Below are 14,442 nucleotides of genomic sequence, written 5' to 3'. Positions count from 1 at the left end.
AGATCCGTGAGTTTGACAAACTGAGTCCATGTGGGACAATTAGGAAGAAAGAGTAAGCTGGGTGTATGCAATGAATAGAAGTGTCTTTGTAAATGCTAATGTAAGTAAATACACTTATGAGATTTTTAAAATCATTTCTGTTTTGTTTTTTAAATTAGTGAAACAAAATCCCATCATATATCTATACTGGAAGTAAATATAGAAATAACTTTATTAGGATATAAAAAAAAAATATTTCAGCTTTGATGGAGAAAATTAGATGTGCTTCTGGATACTGAAGGACAAATTTTTTGAAAATGTAAACATAGGAAAGACTGTATAATGCTTATAAGCAAGATGTTTAGCTTTTTTTCTTAAAACAAACAAGCAAACAAACAAAATACACTTGAATTACAGAAGGTAAAGACATAAGCTACGAAGTAAGTATAACCAAGGGCTGGATCTCAGTGTATGACTGTATGATCTTCCACTACAAGGTACAAACCCCCTTGACTTTTTAAGCCAGTCTCTCTGATCAACTTGAAAATTGTTGCTTTAATCTGACCATAAATTTTCTTGCAGCATTAGCCAGAATATGCTTTCTAGTAATAGCAGGAAAACATTTCTTGGCCATTAAGGACCACAAGTATATAGATTCTCTTTCATTTTCTCCTTTTTGAAGTTCCATATCACAGAAAAATAAAATATCTATTTTCATTAGGCCTACCACTGACTAATCAACAGCGCTTGTAAAGACATCCTCACAAAAATGATTTCATCTTTGTGAGGATCTGTCCATAGTAATGAAATCTAAACAGTAGTATTAATACAAGGTCAGTCATTCCAAAAAGAAAGAAAGAGAAGAACTTGCATAAAAATCTTGAAAATATGTATTAATAATAATAAATTATATAATAAATAAATAAGTCTTAGAGTATTTTCTTTGAGTAAATTGCTATTTTTCTTGACATGTCAGGATTCATTTTGGCTCAGTTGTGTAAATTTTTTGCAAAGCTTATTACTTAAAGAGCAAAAAAATACACTGGTATGCATACAGACATAACATAAACCTTGTAGTTGTTGTCAGTCAGATACAAACACGGATTTTAAAAGTTAATTTTCAAAGTTCTACAGATGCTCAATTTATAATCTTTTTCAGATTCATTTAAGTAGCTGAATGGGAAGAAGTTAAATAAACGTTGTGCATTTTTCCTCCCCCAAAGGGAGGCCATTCATGCTGAAGGTTTCATTCCCCATTTTGCAAAATTCTGAAAAGGTTTTTTTCCCCCACTCTTTTGTTCTTTCTGTGTGTGGTTAAGGTTGTTTACAACAGTGCACAATCCGTGGTCATTTCAGTTCCTACCTGTTGTAAAAAAAAGCTCTAAACATTCTGTGCTTTAAAGTGTAACCACACTGCAGAATGAAAAAAGAAATCATCAATTTCATCACTGAAGTTATCCTCAGGGAGATTTTTATTATTATTATTTTGTTTTAAAATACTCTTTTACGTGTTTATGATAATTTCATTAAGTCTGAATCTGCATTTATAATTGTCTGGAACTTTTTTATTAATTCCATTTTATATAAGGATAGCACTTGCTTGTCAGAATATATATATATATATACACATATATGTTTATTTTCCTTGATACTTGGTTTATCTTTCCATAAAACAACTACTTTTATTAGGCAAGTTACAAAAGAGGGAAAGCTATACAGAAGCAGGTTTTTATATCACCTGTTTTGCAGTAATTTCTAAATCAGATGTGCCAGATAATGGGCTTTTACTCAAGACCAACCCTTCTAAAACCTCTCATCAGCCTTGCACAAAAAAAAACGTCTTCAGCAGCTTTAATGATTCTCTTTCTTGGGAAATGGCCTGGAGATCCATTAGAAAGAGGGAATTTACACTGTTGGAAGAGAAATCTTACTTGTCTCCTTTCTGGTGATTGCAGCAGAATAGATTGTCTAGACAGACTGGAATCCATTAGATCTATATAGCCAGAAAGCATGGAGAAGAGCAGATTAAACAAAGTTGTTGCTTTAGCTAATATTTTTCATTTTAAAATAAATAAATAAATAAATAGATAGATAAATAAAAAGACATCTTGTCAAAAGCAGTACAAAATAGCTGCCATGCAAATGGAGTTCTGCATTTACTGACAAATTTCAGTGCTAAAAGGATGCTCATAACTAATGAGATTTTAGATGAAATCATACCATACATTCCAACAGTATCTTCAACCAAAATGGAATTTAAGGTTTGGTTAAAATCAGTGAAAAATTTTTATTTTTTAGTTTCCAAATATTTGCTGGAAATATTTTCACACAGCTGGTGCTGGGCTGGTACTTCTGCTTTGCACAGTGAGCACTTGTGGTCCAGTCAGTTTCCTACAGGCCTTTGGCTGCCAACACTGTGGAGCACACTGTGTCCTGGCACATGAAATGGATCCTCCATCAGCCTGCCAACAGTGACAGAATGATGTAACTTAGAAGTGGTTTCTGTCATGAAAAATATGCTTAATTAAGACAAAAGGTAGACAGTGGATGAGGTTTTGAAGTGCCAGAGACCTAACACAGACTTGGCACAGCCTTAAGTCTTGAGGCGGGCCAGCCTTGGCCCCCACTGCTTGCTCTGGCCACTCAGCCACTGTTCTCACAGCAGTCGTTCTTCAGGCCATCTCAGGGTGCAGCTGGCTCATCTGGCAATTATCCCAGGCTCTCTTGTCATTCTTGTAGTAGATTAGTCCATTTTGATCTTCAGTTCCTCTACTGTGGCTCACAGGGTAGTGCTAGAGTTCCCATGGCCTCTTCCTGGCAGCAAGATCTACTGCTGTGGTTGATAGAATACTGTTGGGCTTGATCATCATTTTGCCTTTCCTGCAACACAACATAACCAAATGCACAGAGACATGGGCAATACTCACATGAGTGTTGGGGTTTCCCACAGGCATGCAGCTTTCAGGCATGATTGAAGACAGGATTTTCAATTGGAATATATTTGAGCCCTAGAGGTTGCTAGTGTTCTACCCAGAAGAAATTTTTAGAAGTCTTGATAATGTTTTTTTTTAATTAGAAAAATTTAACAGCTCATTCAGATCACTTGCAATCATACTGTAAAGGGAGATGTCCAGTCAAATATTTTTGTACCAATTAGTGTAATTCTACACATCACATTATAATACTTTTGAAGAGTTCCTGCTTAGGATTTCCTGAGCTGTCTGTCTTGCAGACCTAACAGGGATTTCTTCCCTGATGTCAACATGTGGGAAAAAAATATGCAGATAAGTGTATACTGTGCAGCAATCATGAGGCTGCAAATGATGTATAACTGAGGGACCGAAAGGAGTATAAACAGAAATGCAGTAGATGGAATCACTCTGAGACAGCACTGTGACAATTTGTTTTGCCATTGATTTGTAAATTTTGTGTTGACTAGAGCAATCTGCTGAGAAACTTAAAATGTTTGTCTTTCTACTTGTGGCAAGAGACTTCCTCTGTATTTTGAAGAGTTATTTAACCCCCATCTTCCACAGAAATAATGTTCTTAACATCTGTAAGCATAGTTATTATTTGGACCTCTAGTATTTTAGTTTTCCCATTGTTAGAACAGTTGTGAAGACAAGTGAATTAATTATTGCAAGGAGATAAGCATCATGGCAAACAATGTCATAGGGATACTTTTTTAGGTAGTACATCTGTACAGGCCTAGAAACAAAACATCTCTTCAAGCAGCGGAGGCAGTTCCTTCCAGGCGCAATTCTGAAAGTATAACAAACCATGATTTTGTAGCAGAGAACGCATTTCTGTGACTTCGATGCTACCATTCCTAGTCTTGCATCACATAAATCTGCAATGAAGTTCTGAATATCCTTTCCTGGACTTACTTGTGCTACTTCTGATATTCTGCAAATTCATTCAGACTGAGAAGACGTAGACACAAATGTCTTACAGTACTGCAGCCACATCTGTCACACCTCAACTGACAGAGTCATTAAAACTGTAGCAAAATCTGAAACTATCCAGTGAGTTTCTATTTAAATATTGAAAATCTCTTTTGAACAGGATTATTAGAAGATGACTTTTTACTGGAGATAAAATATAGCAAAAATCAACATTTTGACATTCCTGAGTTTTTTTCTGTAAGTCCTGTGCATGCAATCTACATTAGGCATACAGGTGAAAAGATTTTGCAGGTGTGTGTTCCATGCTGTGCTTTTCCTCCACCGCAGAAAGTGAGAGAAATTGAGCATGCTGTTACTACAAGACCTTCATGATACAAAAGGCTGTTTATCATTATAATTCTTTTCAGAAGTTACATATAAAATTCCAAGGAAATGCACCTGCATTTCTAGCTCTACAAATTTAATAATAATAATAATAATAATAATAATAATAATAATAATAATAATAATAATAATAATAATAATAATAAACAAAAAAAGTAATAATGACAAAATTTGTCATTTAAATCAGTTAACCTCATTTAAATGTCTCTGAACTGTCTAAGCAGTGGCTTCTGAAAGGCTGTGTTCTGATTAACACAAATTAGAAACATAACTTGAAAAGAGTGAATTTATGTGTATGAATCAGTATTTAAATTTCCATTTTGGGAGAACCAAACCATACCAGTCTCAAAGCATCCTTTATTCTGTGTGCTGCACTCAATTGTGGAAATGCATTTAAAATTACTGTTTATTAAACCTTCACACAAGGTTTATCCCTGCCAAAATAGAAGCAGAGTCAGAAGATGGACTGGGAGTCTGAATTATGTTCTCAGTAGACTGAAATATGATGCTGAATACTTTTAAAATGTAGGCTGCTATAGTAATGTAGGAGGACACCTAAGTTCTCTGAAGGACTTAAGTGTACTGTGTAGTCGTGAGTAGTTTGGCATACCATCCATGATAAAAGAAACACTTTTTTGATTGCACTAAATAATAAAATAAAATGAAATAAAATAAATAAAATAAAATAATAATAATATATGCCGCCTTTAAGCCTTTTAGATCTGTCAGCTGTAGCAAATTAAAAGAAATAGGTGTCAGCAAGTTTCATTGGCTCGAGCAGATTAATTCAGTGTTGAAAGATCAAAGAAACAAGTTCAGAAGTTTAAGGTAGGGTAAGTATTAAAAACAACAACTTAAAATAATTGTCTTCATTTAACGCTTACATTCTTTAAGTGATCTAAATTTTTTACCGGTTCTATGGAACTACCTAACACCATACAGGTGTGTTTAAAGCCTCATTTATCCACAAATTTAAATTTAATAAGTTGTAGTACTAGTAAAGTAAATGATAAATTCAAAGGAGAAAAATCAAAATAATAAATTCAAAAGTATTTCTTATTTTAAATATGATAAAGAATCCTACAAAAAAAAAAAAAAAGCCTTTGATGTTTTAGACTAATGTGATTATTAGTTAATTAAACTATATTTATTTCTCTTCATTCTGTAGGCATCTGTTCAATAGCAAATATATTTAAAGCAAGATGATTACAGCAGTTGTCTCAATCTTTCATTGCCAGATGGCTTTAAATACAGTTTTAAGTGCAAAAACATGGGAAAAAAGTCAATATAGAAATTGATTACTCAACTATTTAAAAAATTACAATAGGAGTTTATTTACGGGCCATATACATTTGAAAACACACATTTATGTATTCATCTATGGTTTTATACACACTGCAAGAGGGAAAATATTCATTGATGAGTTAACTGAAATAATTTTCCTCTCTGCATCTGAGGAGTGAGAGGGACCAGTTTCATATGCACAGGCATGGCTTTTATTCCATAATATGATTTTTATTTTTTTTTTCTGGAATATCTTCAGTCTTCTGATGGAATTACTTTTTCTAACATTTAGCCATCATAATGGAAGCATCTAATTTAAGATAATTATCTGTTTTCAGTCAGGAGAAAAGATATGCGTGTCATTTATCCAATCTCTTTTGGACATAGAAGGTCCTGCTGGTGATGTTCCCCCTCCAATTTTTACAGAAAACATCAGATAACCACTTTAATATAAGCATTCAGCATGTTGGCTTTTCCATTATCCTGGTCTGTGCAAGACAGATAAGTTCAAGATCTTCAGCTCAGCTATTGTAATTGTGCCTTAAGTCAATGGATAATAGCAAATGACGAAGGGTTAAGCTTATCTCCTTACTGGGGTCTCATGCCAGGATTTCAAGCAAAAATTGTTATGGGTAAAAAAAGTACCCAGAGTATTCTTGTAATTTACAGAATATGATACCGCTTCTCCCTAAGGGTGTCAGAACACTGACAGCCTAACAGCAAGGTCTCTGTTTTATCGGGTCCCTAACTGGTAAAGTAGAAAGTGAATCTAATGATTTGAGGACAAAAAATAAGTCATATGTCTGTTCATATTTTAAGAGGTATTACTCAGATATGAGTCCAAGGTTGATAATATAGTTCTGAATAATTGCACAATGGTTATATTTAAGCACCTTTATATGTAAAATGTCTTTTATTTAATTTTAGCAAGTATGACTCCATCCTCTAGAATATTACCATTATCTTTTTCCAAAAGAAAAGTTCTCATGAAATCCACTAAGAATTACATCAAGAATTAGTGCCTTGACAGTGTTAATTCATAGATGCTTGAAAAACTGTCTGTGGACATGTTCTGTAACTGGGATGAAACTACAGCATAGGAAGTTCCACACAAATGAGCGGAAGAACTTCTTTACAGTGAGGGTGACGGAGCACTGGAACAGGCTGCCCAGGGAGGTGGTGGAGTCTCCTTCTCTGGAGATATTCAAGACCCGCCTGGACGCCTACCTGTGTGACGTGGTGTAGGGAGCCTGCTTTGGCAGGGGGGTTGGACTCGATGATCTCTGGAGGTCCCTTCCAACCCCTACAATTCTGTGATTCTGTGATTCTGTGAGAGGTTAAGTTGGATATTGTAAACATAAAAGCATAAATATAAGGGGTAGGTGTCTACATTTCTTAGAAGTGGTACTACTGAGTTTTATGTTATCCATTCAGGAAACAGAATAGAACAGAGAGAAGTCAGCTTATTTTCCAGTAAGTACGTGTGATTTTTGGTACAATTACCAATAAAGAAAGTAAGATCTTCAACATAAAAAAAGACTTGCAAATGTACAAAAAAACAGAACAAACAAACAAAAAAAAAAAAAAAACCAACAAAAGAAAACCCTTTATTTATATGTTTTTCTTAGCAAATAGTGCTTAAAATGCATGTTGTAGTTCCTAACCGGTGGAAAGTTGAGAAAAGGAACCAATTTTACATCACTTGTGTTTGATTCATATATTTTGTCCCTGTACTCCTACAATGACATGTTGTCAATTGTGTTCAGTACAAAAAGTTGAATCTTACCCTTGCACTTTTAGGAGATTAATGACCAAGAATTCTTCCATGTTTCAAGGTGGAAATTAAAAAATAAACTAGTACAAAGTAAAGATAGGAGATAAAACAAGACTTAACACCAAATCTCCAGTCATTTATTGGTTCCTTTGCATCCTTAAGGGTCCTTAATCATTAGTAATATGTTTTTTTGTATTTTCAAACTTCCCTGAATGTGTCAACCTAATACTGGAACTGCTATGAATGGCCAATTTGGTATCATAATGACACTAAATTTAACTGCTCAGTGATTTTTGGTTTTCTTATGCATACTGACTTTCTTTTTCTTACAGATTGTAGCTTTGCGTGAACAAAATGCGCACATTCAAAGGAAAATTGCAGCTGGTGAAGGGCCTGCTGAATCAGAGCATATTGAAGGAATGGAGCCTGGGCAAAAGGTTCATGAAAAGGTATAAAATACTAGTTTGCATTGGAATACACAGTCAATATGAAAACTAATCAAATCTAATATTTTTTAATGTGAATGTTTTGAGACTTTAATTTACAGCATTGTCTGCTCACTGAAACCAACGTCGAACATCAAGCTTCTTCAAATGAAAAGCAAATGTAAATGGGCAAGTCCTGGCTCTCTGGTAGGATATTGAGTTAGATTTCCAAGTTATAATAAACTTTTATTGGATTTCTTAGCAAAATACTACAGTTAAGTACAATATATTCTGCTAAGTGGTCCTATCTACACTATAGATAGAAGTGCATGGTCTACTTGCACATACATATGAAAGCACACATATGCAAAAACTGCTGCCAGAATAGCCCACAAGGGAATGAAAATGAAACTTAAAAACTATAAAGGGTGATTTTTCTCTGTGTTACCTACCAACATTTTTCCAGTTCCTATTATTTTTCATGTGGAAAAAAATGAAGAGAATTTGCTTTGCATTTTTGCAGCACAAACAAGATGAATGCTATTTAGGCTAAGAGTTTAAGTCTGAAAGACAAAAACAAGATACAGAATATCTGATTTAGAAGTTTTGAGTGTTAGTTTTCCAGATGGATAAAACCAATCCTTATATCTTCCCTTGATTCAAAGATATTACATTATAAAGCATGCAACGCATAATATTGCACAAAGAAATTAGTAAAGTTGCTGCTTGGATCTCTAACCAGAAATATTTAATATAAACTAGTGGTAAATTACAAGTAATGAGAATTGTTAACTGAGAATATTTTTTGCTTCAGAAAATCATAGGAAAAAAGAGTGAATGGCTTTGGTTATGATTTTAAAAATTCCAAACTTCTTCAGATATCTGTATGAGAAAGTGCTCATTACAACATTCAACAAAGAGAAAGAACATTAAACAAAACAAAACAAAAAAAAAACAGAAACAAAACAACAACAAAAAGAAAAGCCCACTTAACTCATAACCCATTGCGTGCCCATTTACATGTGATTTAAGTCAGTATGATTCATTGTTTCTAAGCAATATGAAAGTCCTTGTAAGTGTATTAAGTAATGAGTTGTTTCAGAAATCCTTAGTCTCTACTTCGTTTGCCATTTTGAATTAGCAATCACTTTAATCTATCTCCAAACATCTGTCATGGTCAGGTTGGGTGAAGGAAAGTTTTTAGCCCAAATTTGCTTTCAGTTTGAAGAACAATTCATCAAGATAACCAAGTAAAAGGTTTTCCTTTCTAAAGAAATTAATTAATAGACTTACAGACAAATTGATGTACCTGAACTTGTGACTGAATTTGATGCACTAACATATGTAATTGGAATAGAACAGTGTGTTCTCATCTTGTTTCCTCTACGTTCCAAAATTTATTACCTATTTCTGGACCGTATAGGAGAATGTTCCAGTGCAAGTTCTATGCTACATCTTTTAATTCTAATGCATAATAAATAATTATTAAAATTCTTCTGAAATAAATGGAATTTTATCTGGGTTGAATATGCCTCAGGAATGACTTCTTCTCTTCATGGACACCCTGTATGCATAAGAGGGTTCCTGTTTGACAAAGCACTTCAGGCAGATTTTGTTACAGTGAAGACTGGTAAGCTAATCATTTAAGTGCGGTGTTAATCAGGGTTTTCCTTGGAAATGGACTGTTTCTATTTTTAAACTTAATTGATGACATTTGTAACCACAGCTTTTAAACCTGGATGCAATTGAAAACCAATTTGTCTCTATTTGATGATTATATATATATATATATATATATATATATATGTATACATATATATATATATATATATATTCCTAGCCAAGGCATTATATTCCAATAATTAAATCAACTGCCTGTAGCTCATAAATACTAAAATCTGTTAAAATATTGACAGTGGTTATAGATATTGCATCCAGTAGGAATGCCAAAGTAAACTCAAAAGTAGGCGAAAATGTTAAGAGGGTTTGCAAATCAAATAAAAACGAAAGGAAATAGTAATTTAAAAAGTAGGTGACATCTTTCAGAGCAGTCATCATAATCTGTTCCAGTGTGGGACTAGACTATTTTTGGATTTTCTGATCACTTTGGTCAGTAGGTAACTGCAGAAGAAAACTTTCAGTTAATACTCACTAATTTATTTCATGTATACTCCTTTACTCTTTTATTTTAATTGTCAGTGTAGTTGAGCAGCAGAGAATGGAATGAAGGCAGCCTTCATCGGAAGCAGCAGTTTAAAGAGGTCATAGTATGGATTCAACATTGGCTATCAAAGGAATGTTCATGATTTAGAGAGAGACAGTTCGTTATAAGGATCATTAGTTTTGCCGCTTAAGTGCAATCATGATGCATAATAATAGTTACAGTCACTATCTCATCCCAAAGTATTCAACTCACATTGTAAATTAAAAAAGCAGTATACTTCAGACACAAAATAAATACAATAACCAGACTATGGGTTAGCATCTAAGCAATGCAGATATTTGTTTTTTTTTTTAATAATCCCTTTCTGAATTAATATTAATGATCTAATGTTGAAAGTGTAAATGTAGGGAGACTTAATGAAGACTGGTGGTTTGATGTACTTGGAAATATGAGGACTTGCCAGAGAGGAAAGAAAATTGGGGAAAAGCAGCAGCTGGCTCTAGAAGTCTTTATGAATCCAAGCAGTCAGTCCTCTTACGGGAGTGTTTATAGTGGAATATCATGCGATGTTTCCCCAAAAAGACACTCTAGGCAAATGGTGAAGCCTCAGTCCCTGTTTGCATTTAAGAGACAAGGCCATGGCACTGAGGGGCATAATTTAGTGATGGGACTTGATGATCCTGAAGGTCTTTTCTAATCCGTTCTATGATTTTGTGAACACTGTTATGCTTAGTAGCTGACTGTGTCTGCATAAAAATCACAGAATGGATTAGGTTGGAAGGGACCTTAAAGATCATCTAGTTCCAATCCAGCTCCTATGGGTAGGGTTGCCAAGCTCTATGGCTGTGAATACTTAATACTCAACGCTACAGCAAAGGCATCTTATGATACTGAAAAGCTGCATTAATTTTGCAATGTTTACATGATAAATCAATAAACATTCATTCTGATCTTTAAATTTCCAGATTATTTTTTAATTTTATTTTACTTTTTCATATAAATTAACTTGTCTTTCAGTTATATAAACTTATTGACACATTTCCCTATATACTTCTGCTTATCAAAATGATCAGAACATCGTATTAGAAGTCTTATTATCTATGGGAATTTTATTTCAAGCATTGTGCTAGCTGACCTTGTCTGGATGGCTTAATGCAAGACATCTTCTGGTCTTTTATTGCTAATAGTGGACCAGTGAAACTAGTTAGAAAGAGGGGTTAATCGAGGCAAGTTGTGAAGGTTTCTGTGTGTATAGCATAGTTTGGGCAGCTAACTAGCCTTCTAATAAATTAATTTCCCTGTCCTGCCTAAAATAACAGAAATTCTTTCTAATACTTTAAAAGAAAAATAAGTAGACATTCCAGAAATGACAATCATTAAAAAGAAGAATCCACCAAGTAGAGTTGTGTTTTTCCCCTTCTACTCATTTTTGAAAATGAGGTAGAGCATGGTAGATGATTGCAGGCATCAAAAGGAAGAAAAAGAGCTGAAAGCTGATCAGGAAGCAGAGTTATTCCAGAACTTCATAGAGGTAATAAAAGCTGCAGCCTTTTGATGGCTTGATAGAAAGAGCAAAACTATAAGGACATTTCAAGAGGAAAGTGCTGGAAAGGTACTTATTTTTACATCAGTATGGCAAGATGATGGGAGAAGAAATTTGAGAGACCACTGGCTTTGGTAGTTGATTAGAGACTGGAGAAAATTTATATGTAATTCAAGAGGAGGATACTAATGATTATGAGACTGTGCCACACAAACTAAAATATGTAGAAGTGACATGGCTTTCAAAGACAAAAATTCATACGTAGTTTCAGAGCTGCCAGCACCTGCCAGCTTCTGATGGAGAAAGAAGTCTCACAGAATGGTTCCACAGTCTTTCTTTAGGTTGAGATGCCATCATCATGTGAAAGTGGAGTACCACACATGCCAGTAACCATGAGCAGTAGGGTCACAGACTTATAGCACATATGAGATTTGTCATATCTGGAAGTGGGTCATTGGAGCATAATCCAGCCTACAGAAGCTTCTGCAGTAATGAGATTCGGGCACTTCAAAACCATCCTCTCTCATTTTAGTAGTTTCTTAATATTGTGTTACTTTCTGAAAACGATTCCTTGCTGAACCTTTGCTTGTATGTATCCTCTTATTTCTTACCTGTGCTTTAGATCATTGATTTCCTGTTTAACTTCATGCCAATAAAATAAAATAAAATGTCAGATTTGATAAATTATATAAGTTTTCATGCTTTCAATTCTTACTTAGTTCTAGAGTAACATCATGTCAGAGGTTTTCTGGGTTTATGCTTTGCACTAATTGCCAAACATATTCAGCCAAATTAACCTAGATACCTCCTTTAAATGTTGGGAAATTCGTTCAGCAAGTACTCTTGAAGATCCATGGCACTGTATTGCCTTGAGAATATAGCCAAGACTTCAGTTTTGATACTGGTCATTTATGGTGTGACCAAATTACTAGTACACCATTAGAGAAAAAGATTAGAAAATGTCTTAGTAGAGACAAAAAAAAAAAAAAAAAAAGGTAAATGCTTTTTGAGTTAAAAAGAAAAAAAGAGAGAGAGAGAGAGTGGGAAAAATAATAATAATAATAATAATAATAAGCAGTTACTTACAGAATAAAATATCAGTTTCTTGAAGAAATCAGACTTCTGAATTTTAAGCTTCATTTTGACTATTCAGTATTACTTTGTGGTTAGACAGAATTTAATTTAGTTCTCAGGCCTGAATGTGCTTATGCACAGGGACATCATGTGAATCACCTGCACCTGTCCTGCTGTAAACTGAGAGGCACAGAGGAGAAGTTTTATCAAGTAACTGAATTTTGTCTCTACTGCTGACTGTTTGAGGGTAATCCTGTGAGATAATTTTTTTTTTTCCTTCTCCCAGCACTTCTAGGTAAATTTTTAGTGCAATATATATAATGACTGGCTTTTATTATCTAGCCCAAACATATCTTGGTCAGTTGTTTTTTAGCTGAAGACAGTTTGTTGCTTGGAGGTTCTCTGTCCTGTTCTTGGGATTCACCATTACTAAACTATGTTCCTGTGCATATTTTGCCAAATTTTAACTCAATCTAAGTGTATTTTTATGAGTTATATCCTTTACAGTGTTTGGCTTAGTCTTATTTTACACTTTCTCCTGTCTTCCTCTTACTGTCATTATTGGATGTTAGTTTTGTTTTGTTTTTGCTAGTAAACCAGGTTGTGGATGGTTTTCCTTTTGGTTATTTCAGTGCAGAGAGAATGATACAGGGAGAGATTTATTGTTAGGCATTACCCTCCAATTTACTGTCCTTCTCCCTGCTGACACTCTTATGCAAGCAGCAGATCACTTTACGAATGTATTTTTTGGGTCTTGAAAGGAAGAAAACCTGATACCAGGGACTCTGTCTTACTTTTCATACTGTCTGGCAGTGGGGAACAGGACTACTTACTTACTTCCCTCTCCCATTTTCACAGACTATAAGTAATACAAAGATTTTTATTTTTTTTTTTCTCGGAAATTTCTTATTTAATCCATACTACCCTTTATGGCACTCAGTCCCAGAGGATCTTTTTGAACTCTTATTTCCTCTGTGGTGAGCCTCCTCTCTTGTAGTTAATATCATCACTGTCATCAGATTTACTTGACAGTTCTTTCATCTCTTCCCTGTTTCTCTTCCTGGCCATTTTTGCTGTATTTGGGTGAGTGTAAAAGCTTTCTTCATGAGTAGTACCTCTGAAACCCTTTGTATGGACTGTGATTTCTCTGTTACTTCTGTTCTTACATGGTGATTCTCTGCATAGGCATATTTTTTTCTCTAGTGCTTGGTAGTGGCATAATACTACACTAATGAAATATATTGATGTGGATATAAATTATGCTACAACCACAGAATTAAAAATATGCATTTTTCTTTTCTTAATGACCTACAAATGTAATAAAATTTGCAAAAGCACTATGAAAGAAGACCTTGTCACAGGTTTGTCCAGCAGGCTGGACAAAATTGCTGATGTACTTGAGGGTAGAGAGGCTTTGCATGGGGATCAGTATAGGCTAGATTGATGGGGTGTGTTCATTTGTATGGCATTCAGTAATCAGTAGAAGAAGGATGTTGAGTTGCTTGAGGATATGCAGAAAAGAGAAATGAAGATGATGAAGGGACTATAAAACAAGACATATAAGAAGCATCTGAGAGAACTGAGGCTGTTTAGTCTGGAGCAGAGGAGGCTGAGAGGAGACCTTATCACTCTCTACAAGTAGGAGGCTGCAGCAGATGTCAGTCTATTTTTCTCTGGTAACAAATGATTGGGCACGAGGAAATGAGCTCAAGTTGCACCAGGGGAAGCTTAGTTTGAATCAGGTAGAATTTCTTCATGGAATGAGTTGCAGTCCTAGTCACTGGAAGTGTTTAGGTTCATGGTTTAGTTGTGAACTTGGTAGTCTTAGGTGCATGGTTAGGCTTGATGTTGCTGAAAGTCTTTTTCAAATAATTGTATGATTTCCACAATGTCTCTGGTCCCATGGAAAG

General features: G+C 34.5%; 1 protein-coding gene across 14 annotated transcripts in view; it reads left to right on the top strand.

The window, feature by feature from the left end:
- The window catches only part of PPFIA2 (PPFI scaffold protein A2), a 275,129-nt gene that overhangs the window by 200,158 nt on the left and 60,529 nt on the right, over positions 1-14,442 (top strand). For all 14 annotated transcript variants that reach the window (XM_085537772.1, XM_085537769.1, XM_015857426.3 and 11 more), the window contains one exon: positions 7,659-7,775. In XM_085537772.1, the coding sequence (XP_085393898.1) occupies positions 7,659-7,775 (117 nt within the window). The remainder of the gene's footprint in view (positions 1-7,658; positions 7,776-14,442) is intronic.

Source organism: Coturnix japonica, chromosome 1 (genome assembly GCF_054131305.1).
Source record: "Coturnix japonica strain WE chromosome 1, WE-NBRP24, whole genome shotgun sequence".
Taxonomy (NCBI): Eukaryota; Metazoa; Chordata; class Aves; order Galliformes; family Phasianidae; genus Coturnix; species Coturnix japonica.
This window is presented reverse-complemented; position numbering and strand designations above follow the sequence as displayed.